The 18,098-nt window shown below is 60.2% G+C and overlaps 2 protein-coding genes across 2 annotated transcripts in view; one reads left to right on the top strand and one right to left on the bottom strand.

The window, feature by feature from the left end:
• Window positions 1-13,968, top strand: part of LOC142005545 (dynein heavy chain domain-containing protein 1-like) — a 41,338-nt gene extending 27,370 nt beyond the window's left edge. Inside the window, exons 3-11 of the mRNA XM_074982874.1 lie at window positions 8,406-8,584; window positions 9,374-10,399; window positions 10,556-10,727; window positions 11,028-11,138; window positions 11,663-11,858; window positions 11,948-12,039; window positions 12,188-12,340; window positions 12,536-13,260; window positions 13,359-13,968. Of these exons, the coding sequence (XP_074838975.1) occupies window positions 8,406-8,584; window positions 9,374-10,399; window positions 10,556-10,727; window positions 11,028-11,138; window positions 11,663-11,858; window positions 11,948-12,039; window positions 12,188-12,340; window positions 12,536-13,260; window positions 13,359-13,709 (3,005 nt within the window). The 3' untranslated portion in view covers window positions 13,710-13,968. The remainder of the gene's footprint in view (window positions 1-8,405; window positions 8,585-9,373; window positions 10,400-10,555; window positions 10,728-11,027; window positions 11,139-11,662; window positions 11,859-11,947; window positions 12,040-12,187; window positions 12,341-12,535; window positions 13,261-13,358) is intronic.
• The window catches only part of LOC142020952 (F-box/WD repeat-containing protein 7-like), a 49,173-nt gene continuing 45,008 nt past the window's right edge, over window positions 13,934-18,098 (bottom strand). Inside the window, exons 9-13 of the mRNA XM_075009306.1 lie at window positions 17,944-18,057; window positions 17,110-17,291; window positions 16,799-17,024; window positions 14,636-14,846; window positions 13,934-14,457 (exon numbers count right to left, since the gene is read on the bottom strand). Coding sequence (XP_074865407.1) covers window positions 14,189-14,457; window positions 14,636-14,846; window positions 16,799-17,024; window positions 17,110-17,291; window positions 17,944-18,057 — 1,002 coding nt within the window. The 3' untranslated portion in view covers window positions 13,934-14,188. The remainder of the gene's footprint in view (window positions 14,458-14,635; window positions 14,847-16,798; window positions 17,025-17,109; window positions 17,292-17,943; window positions 18,058-18,098) is intronic.

Below are 18,098 nucleotides of genomic sequence, written 5' to 3'. Positions count from 1 at the left end.
GAGCTGGGACAGCACACAGAGGGAACACACCCACGCAGCCGAGTGATACCAACATTGGAGAGAGCAGAGCACCACGCTGGTAGCATCTGATGACAGAGGTTTGTGTGGAAGATTGTTCATTTATGAGGGTCTCCAGATTTGAGAGCTCTCTTTTGATGTTTTCCTGTTTGCTGTACAGGATGCTGATCAGGTGGTTCCTCAGTTTCTTAGAGAGTGTGTGGCACAATCTCTCACTGTAATCTGTGTAGTATGTTGATTTCAGTGGGTTTTTTCACCTTCAGTCCTTTTGGTGTGATGTCCTTCTGTTTGTATTTGGAGGGGAAGATGATGTCTGTCTGTATCTGTGCAGGTTTTTTCAGGAGGTTGATGGATTTCCACTGGAATTCCTGTTAGTTAGCAATCCATGAGAGGCGACCTTATGGTCCATTCCTTGTCATGGTAAGGTGGCTTCTGTGTCTCAAGGTCCTGAAGTGCTATGCTAGTGGGAGCTGCAGCACCTGGAAGGGTCACTCCAACTGGACAGGTCAAAGGGTAGAGAGATGAGACAAACTCAGATCACCTCTCCCTGAGGTAAAAGGGGCTGGGTTAAGGTTAACAATCCTATCCATTAAAAAAACCAGAGGCTCTGCTATGACCTGATGGTTGGAATAATGGCCTGATGATCCATCCTGACAGCGGACACATTCCAGTGACTTAATACAGCAGATTCTTCCTCGAGTGTCCCCGTGGGTGCTCCACGATAGGTGTTGGGCTCGCCCCGGCACCCCAGATCGGATCTTTCCAGCAGTTTCTGCCGGACCGTGCATGCGCCAGCGCGCGCCGCTCCCCTGCACACTCCCGGCCACGTGCGCAATCCGGTCCCCCCCAGTTCCTTCTTAACCGCCATCGGCTGCAGACGGAATCTGCTCAGGCTGCAGCCAGAGTCAGCGTATTAAGAGTCTTCTTTTCAGAGATTTAGAGTTCTCTTTCAGAGTTCTTAGTTAAATTGTTTGTTTCTTTACTGCAAAAAAAATATATATAAGTAGAAAGTCTTAGAAACGAGAGGAGGAGCGGAGGCACCCCGGGGACGTGAAGGCCAGTAGGCCTCCTGCTGCAGCAGGCCGGAGTCCGTGAGAGGGGAACAGGCACAGAGAAGGTGCTAAGTACCCTATTAACAGCTCAAAGACTCACTGCAATGTCCTCTTCAGGATTCAAGAAGTGTGAGTACTGCCGCGAAGTTATGCCGGCCTCTGATGGGCACAGTCAATGTATCAGATGCCTGGGGGAATCACATGTCACCCAGAAATGCTCCTTCTGTGCAAAGCTCGCAGCCAGAGCCAGAAAGGACAGAGAAATGCGTCTGAAAATGCTGCTGTTTGATAAGGCCCTCCAGCCAGACGTGCCAGAGAGGCCTCAACTGGAGGGACCCACAGGGCTCCATAAAAGGAAGGCGGTATCCCTCACCCCCTCAGTGCAAAAACAAAGGAAGCTCTCTCCAGCCCGATCTCTGCCGGCAGTCACAGCGAGAGGGACAGGCGTAGCTCATAGACCCCAGCCGCATTCACAAGCGAGTGGCAGCGCAGCAGCGCACGTGGCAGAAGCTGAGCCTCCGATTACTAAACAGCTGGCCCGCGCATTCAGAGCAGCGGCCAGGCAAGCGCTGGAACCGGCGGCACAGACCCCCGGGGCACCAACAGTGCAGGGCCAACAGGCACGTAGCCTGCAAGCACCGGAGGAGACCAACCGCGCTGCACCGCAGATGAGCGTGCTGCGCGCGGCGCTGACAGCGGGGCCAAGATCCCCAGCACGGGGAGGGGAGGAGCCAGCCCTGCAGGGGAGGGAAAAGGCAACAGCAAAAACCCGGCACCGCAGCCCTTCTCCGGACAGGGATGCAGGGCTGCTCTCAACAAGTCCTCCCCTTATGCTGCGTACACCAACCAGGAGACATGGGTCTCCCCCAGCCTACCCAGAGCCTCCTTCCCCGTTCCTCCAACCAGCCTCACCATGGCTCGGGCCACCCTCACCTTTTCTGGGATTTGACCCTCTGGAGTACTACCACAAACCAGTTCCACCATTTTCTCAGTCATCCAGACGATCTCGCTCCCCCAGACATGAGGGGTATGCACCTTGAGAGTGGTCCAGGTCTCCATCCCAAGAACCATGCCCGTGCTGCCACAGTTGTCCTTATGACGCCGGGCATAGATACCACAGGCATACACCCAGGGGCAGGTCCCCCTCGACCGCCCAGTACCCCCGTGGGCACTCACGGACAGGGACGGAAACACAGCTGTCCCAAGGGGAGCTGATTCTGGAACACCGAGATTTTCCCTCGCAAGCCTCTAGTGAGAGGGTGTACCACCAGCAGCAGGACCCTGAGAGTTCAAGGGAGGTCTACCCTTGTAGTTCCTCCTTGTCCTCCCCCGACGAGGCTACGGCCCCCAGGGATGTTGCCCCCCCGGACGACCTCAAACAGTTTCAGGAGCTGTTTAAAAGGGTGGCTTTCACGCAAGGCATCCAAACAGCAGAGGTGCAGGAGAAGCACCACAAGCTCCTCAAAAACCTGAGGCCTCCGGCCTCATCCAAAATCGCTATCCCGCTCGACGAAGCAATCAAGGAGTCTGCTACCACCATATGGCAGACCCTGGCTTCCGCTCCACCTATAAACAAGAGGGCGGATAAGAAATACTTCATCCCGGCGAAGGGCATGGAGTTCCTGTTTAGTCACCCACAACCAAATTCTCTGGTGGTAGAATCGTCTCAGCAGAGATCGAAGACTTCCCAGTACAAAGCGGGGGGAACGGATAGAGATGCCAAGAAGCTCGAGCTATTTGGCAGAAAGGTATACTCCTCCTCCACCCTGCTGCTGAGAATGGCTAATTATGCAGCACATCTAGCGAACAACAATTTCGACAATTACTCCAGGCTTACTTCTCTCATGGATTCACTTCCAGAAGATAAGAAGCCGGTGCTGAAGGCCATCGGGCAAGAGGGCTATGCAGCCTCAAGGACGGGAGTCCAGATCGCCCTGGACGTAGCAGACACGGCGGCACGCTCAACAGCTACGGCAGTGGTCATGCGCAGGGAATCCTGGCTCCAGACATCGGGTATCCCGAGGGATCTGCAGGCAAAAATTGTCGATCTCCCTTTCGACACGCAGAAGTTGTTTGCAGAGTCAACTGATTCGGTCCTTCATTCCAGTAAAGACTCAAGAGCCACACTCAGAACCCTGGGTATTTATACCCCTCCATACAGAAAGAAAAAGTATTACCCTCAACAATGGCGATACCCGTACCAGCCTCAGCATGCTCAGTACCAACGGGGCTACGACCAAGGGCGGCATCAACAGCAACAGCAGTATAGAACTCCTAGGCAACGTTCCCAACAAGGCCGTGCATCCTCGGGGCAGGCCCAAAGGCAACAAGTTTGACGGACAGATCGAGGGCTGCAACATTACTACCATCGCGCTATGTCATCCACAATTAATGTTCCATCATCGCCTCCGACCGTTCCACTCACAATGGCAAAAGATCACCACAGACAAATGGGTACTAGAGATCATAGCCACGGGTTACGTGATCCCCTTTCAGTCGCTCCCACCGCCAAGACCTCTGCCCAGGCCTAATCTCAGGAATGCCTCCCACGAGGCGAAACTCAAGCACGAGGTGGACCAACTGTTGCTTATAGGGGCGGTCGAAAGAGTGCCGGAGCGACTTCAAGGGAAAGGGTTTTATTCACGATACTTCCTCACAGAGAAGAAAACAGGAGGCTGGAGGCCCATCTTAGATTTTCGAGGCCTCAACCGGTACTTGCGCAAACAACGCTTTTGGATGATCACAGTCGCCTCTATACTCACGGCACTGGACGATGGAGATTGGTTTGCAGCCCTCGACTTACAAGATGCGTATTTTCATATAACGATCCACCCGGCTCACAGACGTTTTCTCCGGTTTATGGTTGGCAAAGAACTTTTCCAATACAAGGTTCTGCCGTTCGGCCTCTCCTCGGCCCCCAGAGTCTTTACCAAGACCCTGGCAGTGGTGTCAGCCTACCTGCACAGACAGGGGGTATTTCTATTCCAATACCTGGATGACTGCCTACTGAAAGGGGCCTCGAAAGAGGAGGTACTACGCATGATACGCGTAACAGCAAACACGTTTTCTTCACTGGGCTTGGTCATCAACCTTGTGAAATCAAAGATCGACCCCACACAGGACATAGACTTCATAGGGGCACGCATAAATTCTATCACAGCAAGAGCTTATCTACCCGATGCTCGCTTTCGCGCTATCAGTTCCCTGGTACAAGTCATTACATACAGCCCCACGGTGCCGGTTTTAACATGCTTGCAGCTGCTCGGCCACATGGCAGCGGCAACGTTCATGGTACAGAACGCCAGATTGCATATGCGCAACCTACAACATTGGTTGGCGAGCGTTTACAAGCCGGCATCCCATACCGTCCGCAGGGTGGTGTCGCCCACGACAGAGGTGCGCAGATCCCTGCAATGGTGGGTAAACCCCAAGAACATGCTAACGGGGTACCCTTTCACCAACCACAAATCTTTATTTTTCTCACCACCGACGCCTCTAGCATAGGATGGGGAGCACATATTGGCAAAAAGGTGACGCAAGGACTGTGGTCCCCTACGGAACAGTCACTGCATATAAATATACTGGAGCTCAGAGCGGTGTTCAACGCCTGCAAACACTTTCAAGACCACATACAAGGCAAGGTAGTCGGGATCAATACAGACAATATCTCCATCATGTTTTATATAAACCGACAAGGCGGAGCTCGATCTTGTGCCTTATGTGCGGAAGCAGTCCGGCTGTGGAACTGGTGCGTCGCCAACAATATAACGTTGAAAGCCTCGTACTTACCAGGCGCTCACAACGTGAAGGCAGACCAGCTGAGCAGGCACTTCGCACTCACACACGAGTGGCAGATCCAGTCTGATCTGCTACGACCGATTTTTCAGGCATGAGAGTTTCCCCAGATAGACCTGTTTGCCACTCAGCACAACAAGAAGTGCCCCCAATACTGCTCAAGGGCAGGACTGGGGCGGGGGTCCCTGGGGGACGCGTTCACGATTTCGTGGAAGGGCCCACTGCTTTACGCGTCCCCCTCCACGGTGCTCATCCACAAGGTCCTGCAGAAAGCCAGGAGGGAGAGAGCCCGCACGATCCTAGTGGTCCCCACATGGGATCGACAGCAATGGTTCCCCTTGCTTCTCCGCATGTCGGATCGTCCACCGCTTCCCCTTCCGGTAGCGCTGGACCTGCTCACGCAGGCCCAGGGGTCCATAGTGCATCCTCACCCCCGAGGCCTGCGCCTACAAGCATGGTTAATCCATGGCTCAGCTCCCTAGAAAGTACATGTACAGAGGGAGTACAACAAGTCCCGGTAAGTAGCCGAAGGATCTCCACCAGGAAGACCTACAAACAGAAATGGACTCGATTCATTGCATGGTGTTCCACCAAGCAGTTAGCTCCCCTTGAGGTGCCTATACCTGTCATACTAGAATACTTACTGGACCTCAAGAGAGGCGGGCTCTCCCTCTCATCTTTGAAGGTCCATCTCGCCGCTATATCGGCTTTTCGGCATGAAGAGGAAGGGCCCACGGTGTTTGCCCATCCTATTGTTACCAGGTTCCTGAAGGGGCTGGTAAACCTGTACCCCCCTCGGAAACTGCTTCCACCATTGTGGAGCTTGGACCTGGTGCTCAGCGCGCTAACGGGACCACCCTTTGAACCCTTAGCCACAGTTTCCCTCCATCTCCTTACAATAAAGACAACCTTCCTTCTTGCAATCACATCAGCTCGCAGGGTCAGTGAGCTCGCAGCAGTTATGGCAACGCCGCCCTGCATGGTATTCTCAAAGGAGGCGGTAACCTTACGGCTGCACCCAGCCTTTGTTCCGAAAGTTTCTTCAGAGTTCCATCTTAACGAACCTATAGTTTTACCCTCGTTTTACCCGAAGCCTCATAGCTCCAACAAGGAGGCACGCCTGCACCTCCTGGAGGTGAGGAGGGTGTTGGCCTTCTACATAGACAGAACTAAGTCCTTCCAGAAAACAGACAGACTCTTAGTCTCTCTCGCTCCCAGATCAAAAGGAGAGGGTCTCTCTTGACAGAGAATCTCGAAGCACATTGTGTCCTGCATAAAGATGTGCTACGAACTTTGAAAGACTCCTTTACTGGCCCCGCCTAGGGCTCATTCCACCCGGGCGGTGGGGGCATCAACAGCCTTTTTCAAGGGCGTTGCGCTAAAAGACATTTGCAGAGCAGCGACCTGGTCATCCTATGACACCTTCGCCAAGCATTATGCCCTACACCGGGTGTTCCAAGAGGATACCCGCCTCTCGACAGCAGTCCTTTCGGGGGCAAGCTGCATATAACCCGACTACCCACCTCCTTTCTTGGGTTACTGCTGAGTAGTCACCTATCATGGAGCACCCACGGGGACACTTGAGGAAGAAAGAGAAGTTACTCACCGTAGTAACGATGGTTCTTCAAGATGTGTCCCCGTGGGTGCTCCACCACCCGCCCATCCTCCCCGCTTCGGATCTCTGTTTGGTGTTTTTCAGGAGCATCCGAGGCGGTTGGTCAAGGAACTGGCGGGGACCGGATCGCGCACGTGGCCGGGAGCGTGCAGGGGAGCGGCGCGTGCCGGCGCATGTGCGGTCCAGCAGAAACTGTTGGAAAGATCCGATCTGCGGCACCGGGGCGAGCCCGACACCTATCGTGGAGCACCCACGGGGACACATCTCGAAGAACCATCGTTACTACCGTGAGTAACTTCTCTTTATTCTACCTCTGCTAACAGAACTTTGCAGTTGTACAGGCGCATTTCTGATTCTGTTGACAGTTTTCTCTCTCACCCTTTCTTTCAATAAACAAAGGTTATAGATTCTCAAGGGAGTCCAGGGGGCTCTTTTTCATAGAATTATAGAATTCTATGGCTGGAAGAGACCTCAGGAGGTCATCTAATCCACCCCCTGCTCAAAGTAGGATCAACCCCCACTAAATCATCCCACACAGGATCTTGTCAAGCCGAGACTTAAAAACCTCAAGGGATGGAGAATCCACCACGTCTTGGTAACGCATTCCAGTGCTTCACCACCCTCCTGGTGAAGTAGTTTTTCCTAGTATCCAACCTACACCTCTCCCTCTGTAACTTCAGACCATTACCCCTTGTTTGCCATCTATCACCACTGATAACATTCTCTCCCCATCTTCTTTAGAGCCCCCCCTTCAGGAAGCTGAAGGCTGCTATTAAATCACCCCTCAGTCTTCTCTTCTGCAAACTAAATAAGCCCAAATCCCTCAGCCTCTCCTTTTAGGTCATGGGCTCCAGCTCCTTCATCTTTTTCACTGCCCTGCGCTTTTTGGTAAGATCCGTGGTCTACATTAACCCACCAATGCGGCTGGCTCTTTGAATTTGGTGAGGTTGGCTTTCAGAACCTGTCACCAGGGCGAGGAGGGGGCTGGTGGTGGCACGGGAGAGCTGGCATACCTGAGGGAATTGCAAGTCTCACTTCTTACTGGCCAGTGGGGCAGTGGTGATATGCTGTGTGATGGGTTTGGTGCCTGATCACATAGGACCCCTGCTGCCAACATGCAAACAACCTACTCTCTGAGCAGATTGCCCTGAATTTCTCAGCAGTGTTCCCCAAACTCCCTTATTAGAGGGGTTTCCACACTGGTGTAGGGCATGTTCTGTGGCCAGGCCGTGTGGGAGCTCCCATGCAGGCACAGGATATGCACTGTAGCCAGTCTGTGTGGGAGGTGATTGCTGGGGTGGGGGTTCCCCATGCTGGTGCTGGGCACTCTCAGGCCAGGCTATGTGGCAGGGAGCTGCTGGCTGGGGGCGGGTGACTCCCACACTGGCATCAGGTGTGCTCTGTAGTCAGGCTGCGTGAGGCTACAGCCCTGCAAGGCTGGGGTGACCAGTGTCTAAGCTGGGAAGGACTTGCCTGGCTGTCAGTACTGAAGGCTGAACTGGATCCAGCTCAAGGCTTGGGGCGGACTCTGGGCAGCTAAGAGGATTTGTAGCCAAGCCCTGGGCCAGGCAGGTCCAGGCAGTGCAGAGCCCTCAGACTAAGACCTGTGGCCAGCATGCCCAGTGCTCTGTGAGCCTCAATAGCCTTCCCCTCCCAGGACACTCTGCTGCTGTTCAAGGCCAGCACGTAATTCCATGGGTCAGACCCAGCTGGCATCGCCCCCCAAGCTCTGCCATACTGGCTCATGCTGCCCCCTCCTTGGCGCTGCAGCAAGATTAGCATTGCTGGGTGCTGGCAGGGGCTGTGCCAGGCCTGGGGCTGGTCCTGGGGCCTCGGACAGGTCTCACCACAGGGCTGGAAGCAGACCCCAGGGTAAGGGCCTGGCTGCTCCCTTTGTGCCCTCACTGCCCATCCTCTGCATGCAGAGCTGGATCATGCCCTGCTAAAGGGCCTGACCCCCATTGACCTGAGCCTGAGCCCTGGTGCGCTGGAGGAGCTACTGCTGGAGGAGGTGCTGCGCGCAGAGAGGGGGGCGGCCCAGGCCCACTGGCACACACTGCAGCTCAGCATCCTGCAGCTGGAGGACAAGCTGGAGGACACAGAGGTGAGAATATACTGCGGAGACCAGCCTGCGCTTCAGCCTCCTGTGTACCAGGCCACTGCCTCCCACCAGCATGAGGGGGAGTCAGACACCTCACCTTCTCCGTCTCAAAGCAAGCAGCATGCCCCGGAAGCTGCTGCCTCCCGGGGACCATGGCCACCCCACCCCCAAGTCCCGAGCACTGCCCCCCTCCCACTCCAAAGAACAGCGCCACCCCCCGCAGGCCCGACTACTGGCCCCTCACCCCTGAGCGACAGCGCCACCCCCCAGGCCTGAGCACTGCACCCCCCTTAACTCTGAGCGACAGCGCTGCCCCCCAGGCCCAAGCATTGAACCCCCCCTTACCTCTGAGTGACAGCGCCACCCCCCAGGCCCCAGCATTACACCCCCTTACCTCTGAGTGACAGCGCCGCCCCCCCAGGTGCGAGCGTTACACCCCCTTACCTCTGAGCGACAGCACCACCCCCTTTGCCCCTGAGCGAGACCGCCAGACCCCAGGCCTGCACGCTGTGCCCCCAAGCACATCACCAATGCGAGCGCCGCTTGGTTCGCCTTCATCCTTGGGAGCACAGAGGCCTGGCCCAGACAAGGGGGGCGGGGGGCGCGTGTGGAGGGGAGACAGGCCAGTCCCACAACTGCAGCACTGCAGCAGGAGGCAGACCAGCTACTCCCAGTGGGCCTGTCTCGCCCTGGGGACTCTGAGCCCCTGCTGTCACACCCCTACCCTCCGTATCGCCCCTCCCACCATGCCCCAAAGCGGTGACCCCCAGCCCCCTGCTCCTCTGTCTGCAGGAGGAGCTGCTGGAGCTGATCTCGCAGCCGTCGAGTCCCCTGCTGGAGCAGGAGGAGTTCCTGCCCCTGGTGCGCCTGCTGCAAGCCCAGATCCAGGCCCTGCGCACCAGCCATCAGCACCTGCTTTCCCTGCGCCAGCAGCAGCTGGCTGTGCGGGCTAAGTACCAGCAGGTGGCATGCCTGGGTGCTGCCCTGCATCAGGCCCAGCAGCAGGTCTGCCGCCTGCACCCCCTCTACCGCTGCTCCACGGCCAGCTGCCTCGCCCTCGCACGCAGAGCCCTGCTCGCAGCCAAGCGTGCCGATGCCAGCAAGGAGGCAGCACTGGAGGCCCGGCTGCCGGAGCTCAGCAAATGCCTCACCCGCCAGCTGCTGGCCCACGCCCAGCCGCATCTGCAGGAAAGACACAACCTGCTGCTCAGCTGCTTGGGGGCCCTGGCTCCCCTGCGCGTAGCTGGCCAGCTCAGCCCGCTTGAGTGGCTGGCCTTCTGCCAGGGGCTGCAGGCACCAACTGCGGAACAGCTGCTGCAGCCGGTGCGTGCAGCCCAGCCAGCCTGGGTGCCTGCCACAGCCTGGCATGAGTGCGGCCTGCTGGAATGCCTGCCTGGGTTCCAGGGCCTACAGGCCTCTCTCACCCAGCAGGCGGCCCAGTGGCAGGAGTATTTTCGCCTGCCCTCCACAGTGGTGGGACCTGCTCCAGGCCCCAGGCACACCCACCTCAGCCTCTTCCAGCGGGCCCTCCTGTGGCGCATCCTCTGTCCTGAGAAGCTGAGCAGTGTACTCCGAGACCTCGCTGCCTGCCTGCTGGGCCACTCGGCTACCGAGGACGCTGGTTACAGTGCTGCCACCATCTACACCCGCAGCCAAGCCCACGTGCCCCTGCTCTTCCTCACCCCTCGCAGGGGCTCGCCTGCTGCAACCACACATCCGCTGCCCTGGATCCAGCAGATGGCCCAGCAACGGCACTGCGTAATGCCAGCCTCCTGCCGGGGCGGGAGAGCAGGACAGCAAGGAGCAAAGGGCACTGGGGTGGGGCATGGTGGGAGGGGTGGGGATGTGCTATGCTAGGCACCAGCACGCTGGGGACCCCAGTCCCAACATCCCAAGCTTAGGCAAGGGCCTGGCCCCAGGCTGCCCTGGTGGGCCCTGAGGCCAGCCCAGCGTAACCCGCTTCTTCTGCAGCAGGTGGTCGTGGTCATTTCCTTGGGCTCCCCCGGCTGCATGCGTGAAGTGGGTGAAGCCCTGGACACCTGCCCCAAGCAGGGCCACTGGCTGGTGCTGAACAACTGTCACCTCCAGCACTGCTGGCCCCCAGAGGTGCTGGTGCAGCTCAGCAAGCTCCTACAAGCCCATGAAGGTGAGAGAGCTTTTCCCCTGCCAGTCCCACCAGGGTACCCCCTGGGGCCCCCTCCTGTGCATCACAGACACCCTCCCCGCTCCCACTACAGCAGCAAATCCTGCCTGCCTCCCACCCACACAGCTACAGCCCTCTCCTGGCCCCCCCACATCCCTATCCCCCATACCTGCATCCTAGGTCACACCTTGCAGCCCCCACCCCCTTCCTGCCTACATGCCTCACTCCTACCCCCAGCTGTGCCCTGGACAGACCCCAGCAGAGTGAGACTTTCTGTGCTTGGGTGTCTCCCTCTTACTGCAGGGGGCGCAAAGTCCCCAGTGCCACAGCTGGTCGACCCGAAAGGGGAAGTGGTCCACCCCAAGTTCCGTCTCTGGCTCATTGCTGCTGCCCACGCCAGGGAGGCTGTGCCAGGTATGTGGCTCCCTGGGCCTTGCCTCCCCTGGCATGTGATGCCTTATTCCTGTCAGCTGTGAGCACAGTACCATCTAGAGGGCGTGATGAGGCAAAGCCCCCGCCAGAACTGCCCACAAACCATGCCCCTTGGCCTGCCCAAGCAGCTGGGGGTGAGTGTGGGGGTTAGCGAGCATGGCTATTGCCCAACCCACAGGGTTGCAGGGACAGCCATAACCCCACTGCCTGGTGAGTGAGGGGCAGCCTAGGCTAGCAAGTGGGCTGTTGGCGTCCTTCCTTCTCAGTGGGCTGCAGGGGTTTTGCTACCTGCACTCACCTACCTAGAACCGGTGGGGTGCGCCACCCGAACCAGCACAGCGTTGCGTGCTACCAGCAGGCCCCTCACTTCAGCAATGGCAGCAGCCAGCGGAACCCGGTAGCCCTGTGCGCAGGCCATGCGCAGAACCCACCGCTGCCCCCGTGGCATCCGGGGGCAGTTCTCATTACACAGCCCAGCAGGGGTGATGCCGTCTATACCCGCGCAGCTCCTGTGTGCCACCGTGCAGTGCCGCTGTTCTGTGAGACACCCCAGGACTTGAAGAGCATCCTGCTGCGCAGCTACAGCCAGCTGCTGGGCCGGGCGGGCGTGCGGGAGCAAGGGCTGGCACTGCTGGTGCTCCATGCCGTGCTGCTGCACAGGCAGCACTACGGGAGCCTGGCACAGGCCCAGATCTATCCATGGTGAGTGCCAGGCCAACCCCCACCACAGCCCTGTCTCACTCCACTCACCTGTGCCCACTGGGGTGTGTGTCTTGCTGCTCGTCCCCTAGGAGCGAAGCCGAGCTATTCACTGGCCTGAGCGCCCAGCAGCGGCTGGTGAAGCTGGTGTCTAATCCCGCAGAGGCCATGCAGGAGGTGGCAGGTAGGGTGGCGGAGGCCCTGACCCAGGGATTGGGCCAGAGCAGAGCAGCTGCCCAAATGCTCAGGCAGGCACCAAGCTGGAGCCAGCCTGTGCAGGGTTTGGACCCCCTTCCAGGAGACAAGCCCATGACTGTGCCTTCTCGTTCCAGGAACGGTTCTCTACGGTGGTTACATCCAGGATGCTGGGGACGCAGGAGCTGTGCAGAGCTTGAGCCAGCAGTGCTTAGGCAGTGTCTCCCCCTTGTTGCCCCCCCAGGGGGTACAGACCCTCCTCACCACCCTCAGCAGGGGCTCCAACCTGGGTAAGGAAGGGCCCCTCCCTCTTTGTCTCCTATAGGGGAGAGGGAAGTAGTGCTGTATGCCTCAGGCTGCGTATGGAAGGCCCCCCCTCCCCACAGTCTGGCCTACAGGGGAGGGCAGGGGGCCACAGGAAAGTGGCTCAGGGATAGGCTCAGGCAAGGAAGCGGCTGTGATGATGGTAAACTTTCCACCCCCAGGTCTGCCAGAGGAGGAAGTGATCGCTGAGATGCGGGCCTCCCTGCAGCAGCTCCCAGCCCCAACGGACCCAGCCTCCTGTGGGTTGTACCATGGCCTGCAGCAGCAGCTGCTGGAGAGGCAGAGCAGCAGCCTGCTCTCAGACCTACTGCACTCCCAGGACCTCTGGCAGCCAAAACCACCTGAAAGAGACCCACAGAAGGCCCTGGAGCAGCTGGTGCAGCAGGGCCTGGAGTTGGTACAGGAACTGCAGGACAGGCTGCAGCAGCGTGGCTGGGAGGTTGGAGGCAGAGGGCGTCTCCCAAGTGGGCGTACAAGGCCAAAACCCCGGCCCTTCCTTCGCTTCCTGCTGGAGGAGTGTGGCAGCTTCCTGGCCCTACTGCAGCAGGTGGACCGGGACCTCCACTGTGCACAGATGCAGCTGCAGGGGCAGCCTTGCCCGTCCCCACACTGTTCCAGCATCCTGTGGGCACTGAGGCAGGGACGGCTGCCTCGCCCCTGGCTGCCCTATGCGCCCACTGGTCCCCAGGCTCCCAGCAGCTGGCTGCAGACACTGGTGTGTCGCTGCCAGCTGCTGTGCACGTACCTGGGAGCAGCGGCAGGGCAGCCAGTCGTGCTCTGTCATCTCTCTGCCTTCCAGTACCCAAGGCGCCTTCTGCTTGCAGTGCTCCAGGAAGCAGCCCGGGTGGAGAAGCAGGACCTGGATCAGTACCAGCTGGACCAGAAGGTAATGCCACCCTTCTGGCACAGTCTGGCCCATTGCCCCTGGGAAATGCCCCTGGCCCCTGCCTGGCAGCAGCCCCTGACCCTCCCTTGCTCTTCCAGGTGCTGCCCCCCAGCAGCCCACCTCAGAGCGGGCTCTACTTGACTGGCCTAGAGCTGCACCACGCCCTGTGGGACACACGCGCCGCCCTGCTGCAGGAGACTCTCTCAGCCCAGCCCTGCCTACTGCCCCCCGTCTGGGTGCGAGCCGTTCGGGAACCCTGGCGTGCTCATGGGCCACATGCCTTCCTGCCGCACTACAGCTGCCCCATCTACCTGGGGCTGCCTCAGCAGCCTGCGCACCTGAGCAGCCACCGGGCTGTGACCCATCTGCTGCTGCCCTGCAGGATGCCCCCCTCCCTGTGTGCTCAGCGTCAGGTGCACATTGTCAGCACACTGCCCTTCCTGGAATAGAGACCGGGGGGTGCTCTGGGACCCTGCCCACACACCAGGGCTTGGCAACCCAGCCCCAAGCAGCAGGAATCACATGGCACTGGGGCTGCCTGCCCAGTCCTGGTGCCCTACAGCTGTGGGACCACCTCATGGAACAGGCTCCCGCTGTGATCCCCAAGGCATGGTTGTCTCACACTCAAGGAGGGGCAGTTCAGTGTGTGCAGCTTCCCAGACACAGCCCCAGGTACAGAAATAGATTGATGTATTAGTGTGTACAAAACATGCTGCGTCCTCTTAGTCCAGGGCCCCAGCTGAGTGCAGGGCCCTCCCTGCCGGTCCATGCTGAGGCGCGCACACACATAAATAAGGCGCAGGTAGGCTGCATCCAGTACATACAGCCCTGCTGAGGGGCTGAGGCCTGCTCTGGGACCTGCCCCGCAGAGCCCAGCTGCCATACCCGGCCTGCGGGATCCTCCTTCCCCAGCTGGCTTGGCTGGGGCTCATTTCAGGTCGACATCGAAGTCCAGCACCAGCAGCTTGGTCTCCTCAGTGCCATTGCGGCTTCCCACAGCACACACCAGCTTGGTGTTAGAAGCCCGGATGCGCCACACCACACCCCCACTGCCTCCGCTCTCCAGGGCCACAAGGTTGCGCACGAACTCGCCCGTCTTGAGGTCCCAGAGCTTGACGGTGCCATCGTCCGAGCTGGTTACCACAAACTTGGAGCTGAACTGGAGGCACGTGACAGCGCTCTGGTGCTTGCTGGGTCCTGTGCAGGGAGGAAACACCAATTAAGGCCACTGCACCATCCCATGGGCCTGGCTGAGGCTCAGGCTGAGGCAGAGCCAGGTGGGGAACCCAACTGCTGAGATCTGCCATGACTGTGCAGCTCCTTGCCCCAGGCACTGGCAGAGGAAAAGGTGGTTCTGTGTCCCTGCTCCACATACCTTGCAGTGTCTGCAGGCACTGGCCCGTCTTAATGTCCCAGATCTTGACAGTAGAGTCTGCATTGCCCGAGACCAGGATGTTGTCCCGCAGCTCCATGCCACTGGTGAGCGACTGATGCCCCATCAGTGTGTGCAGGCAATTCCCACTCTCCATGTCCCACACCCGAATCGATGTGTCCAGGGAGCCGCTCACGATGTGCGTTCCATCGAACTGCCCAGAGAGAGAGGCTCAGCGTGCTGCCCTGCCAGCGGGGGCAGGCACAGCCTGGGCGGTGCCATCAGGCGCGTGCAGCAGGAGCTCATGCAGGCTCTGCCGGCAGGGAGCAGACCTAGCTAGTGAGGGGAGCTGCTCTTGCCAGGAGCAGGGCATGGGCCAGGCCCGTGGGGAGGGGGGGTGTCTCACCTGCAGGGAGCAGAGCTAGCTAGTGAGGGGAGCTGCTCTTGCCAGGAGCAGGGCATGGGCCAGGCCCGAGGGGCGGGGGGGTCTCACCTGCAGGGAGCAGAGCTAGCTAGTGAGGGGAGTTGCTCTTGCCAGGAGCAGGGCATGGGCCAGGCCCGAGGGGAGGGGGGGTGTCTCACCTGCAGGGAGCAGAGCTAGCTAGTGAGGGGAGCTGCTCTTGCCAGGAGCAGGGCATGGGCCAGGCCCGGGGGGGTGGTGTCTCACCTGCAGGGAGCAGACCTAGCTAGTGAGGGGAGTTGCTCTTGCCAGGAGCAGGGCATGGGCCAGGCCCGGGGGGGGGGGGCACTCTCACCTGCAGGGAGCAGAGCTAGCTAGTGAGGGGAGTTGCTCTTGCCAGGAGCAGGGCATGGGCCAGGCCCGAGGGGAGGGGGGGTGTCTCACCTGCAGGGAGCAGAGCTAGCTAGTGAGGGGAGCTGCTCTTGCCAGGAGCAGGGCATGGGCCAGGCCCGGGGGGGTGGTGTCTCACCTGCAGGGAGCAGACCTAGCTAGTGAGGGGAGTTGCTCTTGCCAGGAGCAGGGCATGGGCCAGGCCCGGGGGGGGGGGGCACTCTCACCTGCAGGGAGCAGAGCTAGCTAGTGAGGGGAGTTGCTCTTGCCAGGAGCAGGGCATGGGCCAGGCCCGAGGGGAGGGGGGGGGGCGGTCTCACCTGCAGGGAGCAGAGCTAGCTAGTGAGGGGAGTTGCTCTTGCCAGGAGCAGGGCATGGGCCAGGCCCGGGGGGGTGGTGTCTCACCTGCAGGGAGCAGAGCTAGCTAGTGAGGGGAGCTGCTCTTGCCAGGAGCAGGGCATGGGCCAGGCCCGGGGGGGGGGGGCACTCTCACCTGCAGGGAGCAGAGCTAGCTAGTGAGGGGAGTTGCTCTTGCCAGGAGCAGGGCATGGGCCAGGCCCGAGGGGAGGGGGGGGGGCGGTCTCACCTGCAGGGAGCAGACCTAGCTAGTGAGGGGAGCTGCTCTTGCCAGGAGCAGGGCATGGGCCAGGCCCGTGGGGAGGGGGGGTGTCTCACCTGCAGGGAGCAGAGCTAGCTAGTGAGGGGAGCTGCTCTTGCCAGGAGCAGGGCATGGGCCAGGCCCGAGGGGCGGGGGGGTCTCACCTGCAGGGAGCAGAGCTAGCTAGTGAGGGGAGTTGCTCTTGCCAGGAGCAGGGCATGGGCCAGGCCCGAGGGGAGGGGGGGTGTCTCACCTGCAGGGAGCAGAGCTAGCTAGTGAGGGGAGCTGCTCTTGCCAGGAGCAGGGCATGGGCCAGGCCCGAGGGGAGGGGGGGTGTCTCACCTGCAGGGAGCAGAGCTAGCTAGTGAGGGGAGCTGCTCTTGCCAGGAGCAGGGCATGGGCCAGGCCCGGGGGGGTGGTGTCTCACCTGCAGGGAGCAGACCTAGCTAGTGAGGGGAGTTGCTCTTGCCAGGAGCAGGGCATGGGCCAGGCCCGAGGGGAGGGGGGGGGGGGCGGTCTCACCTGCAGGGAGCAGAGCTAGCTAGTGAGGGGAGTTGCTCTTGCCAGGAGCAGGGCATGGGCCAGGCCCGGGGGGGGCGTGTCTCACCTGCAGGGAGCAGAGCTAGCTAGTGAGGGGAGCTGCTCTTGCCAGGAGCAGGGCATGGGCCAGGCCCGGGGGGGGAGGGGGGTGTGTCTCACCTGGAGGGAGCAGACCTAGCTAGTGAGGGGAACTGCTCTTGCTAGGAGCAAGGCACGGGCCAGGTCCAGGGGCTCTCACCTGCAGGGAGTAGACACGGTTGGTGTGGCCCTGCAGCGTGTGGACACAGGTCTCACTCTCCGGGTCCCACACTTTGACTGTGTAGTCGTAGGCGCCGCTCACCACCTTGTGCCCATCATACTGCACGCAGCGCACAGCGGCCACGTGGCCCATCAGCACATGCAAGCACTGCCCGGTCTCAATGTCCCAGAGGCGCAGTGTAGCGTCCCGTGAGCCACTCACCACCCTGCAGAGCACAGACAGGCTGGGATGGGATCCTGCCCCTGGCCCCTGCCCCGTTTAACCAGCCCAGGGAGCCCCCTGAGGATTACCTGCTCCCATGGAGGTGCATGCAGCGCACCGTGGACGTGTGGCCATACAGCGTATGCACGCACTCCCCTGTGTCTGCGTTCCACACCTTCAGAGTCCGGTCTGTGGAGCCGCTGATGACGATGTTGTCCCTCATCTGGGAGGACCAGACCCCCCCCGTGTGGCCCACCAGGGTCTGCACACACTGCAGAGAGCATGACAGAGACAGGAGGAGAGGAACCATGAGGGCAAAGATGAGTCTGAGCAGCCAGAGGACACCAGGGCCAGGGCTCAAAACATGCCCTGCCCTCTGCACAGGGAGAAGGAGCCCCTTTAGAAATGGCAGCTGAGCCACACAATCAGACAAAGGCACAAGCCAGCCTTCTCATCCCTCCTGTGAACCAATCCTGCAACTGCAGCCCAGGGTTCACCTCACCACTGACGGCCACGCCCCGTGGGGCGCTGCCAGTGGCTATCTGGACCCCTCAGCCCCAGGGCTCAGCTCCCCGGTGACGGCCACGCCCCATGGGGCGCTGCCAGTGGCTATCTGGACCCCTCAGCCCCAGGGCTCAGCTCCCCGGTGACGGCCACGCCCCGTGGGGCGCTGCCAGTGGCTATCTGGACCCCTCAGCCCCAGGGCTCACCTCACCAGTGACGGCCACGCCCCATGGGGCGCTGCCAGTGGCTATCTGGACCCCTCAGCCCCAGGGCTCACCTCCCCGGTGACGGCCACGCCCCGTGGGGCGCTGCCAGTGGCTATCTGGACCCCTCAGCCCCAGGGCTCACCTCCCCGGTGACGGCCACGCCCCGTGGGGCGCTGCCAGTGGCTATCTGGACCCCTCAGCCCCAGGGCTCACCTCACCAGTGACAGCCGACCAGACCTTGAGAGTGTTGTCATCAGAACCACTGACAACACGACTGCCACAAAACTGCAAGCAGGTGATGACGTGGTCGTCGTGCCCTTTCAGGACCTGTGCAGGGAACAGCAGGTAACAAGGGGGAACCTGCCTGC

The sequence above is a fragment of the Carettochelys insculpta genome, chromosome 1, assembly GCF_033958435.1.
Source record: "Carettochelys insculpta isolate YL-2023 chromosome 1, ASM3395843v1, whole genome shotgun sequence".
Taxonomy (NCBI): domain Eukaryota; kingdom Metazoa; phylum Chordata; order Testudines; family Carettochelyidae; genus Carettochelys; species Carettochelys insculpta.
The sequence above is the reverse complement of the archived record's forward strand: the minus strand, read 5'-3'. Positions and strand labels throughout refer to the sequence as shown.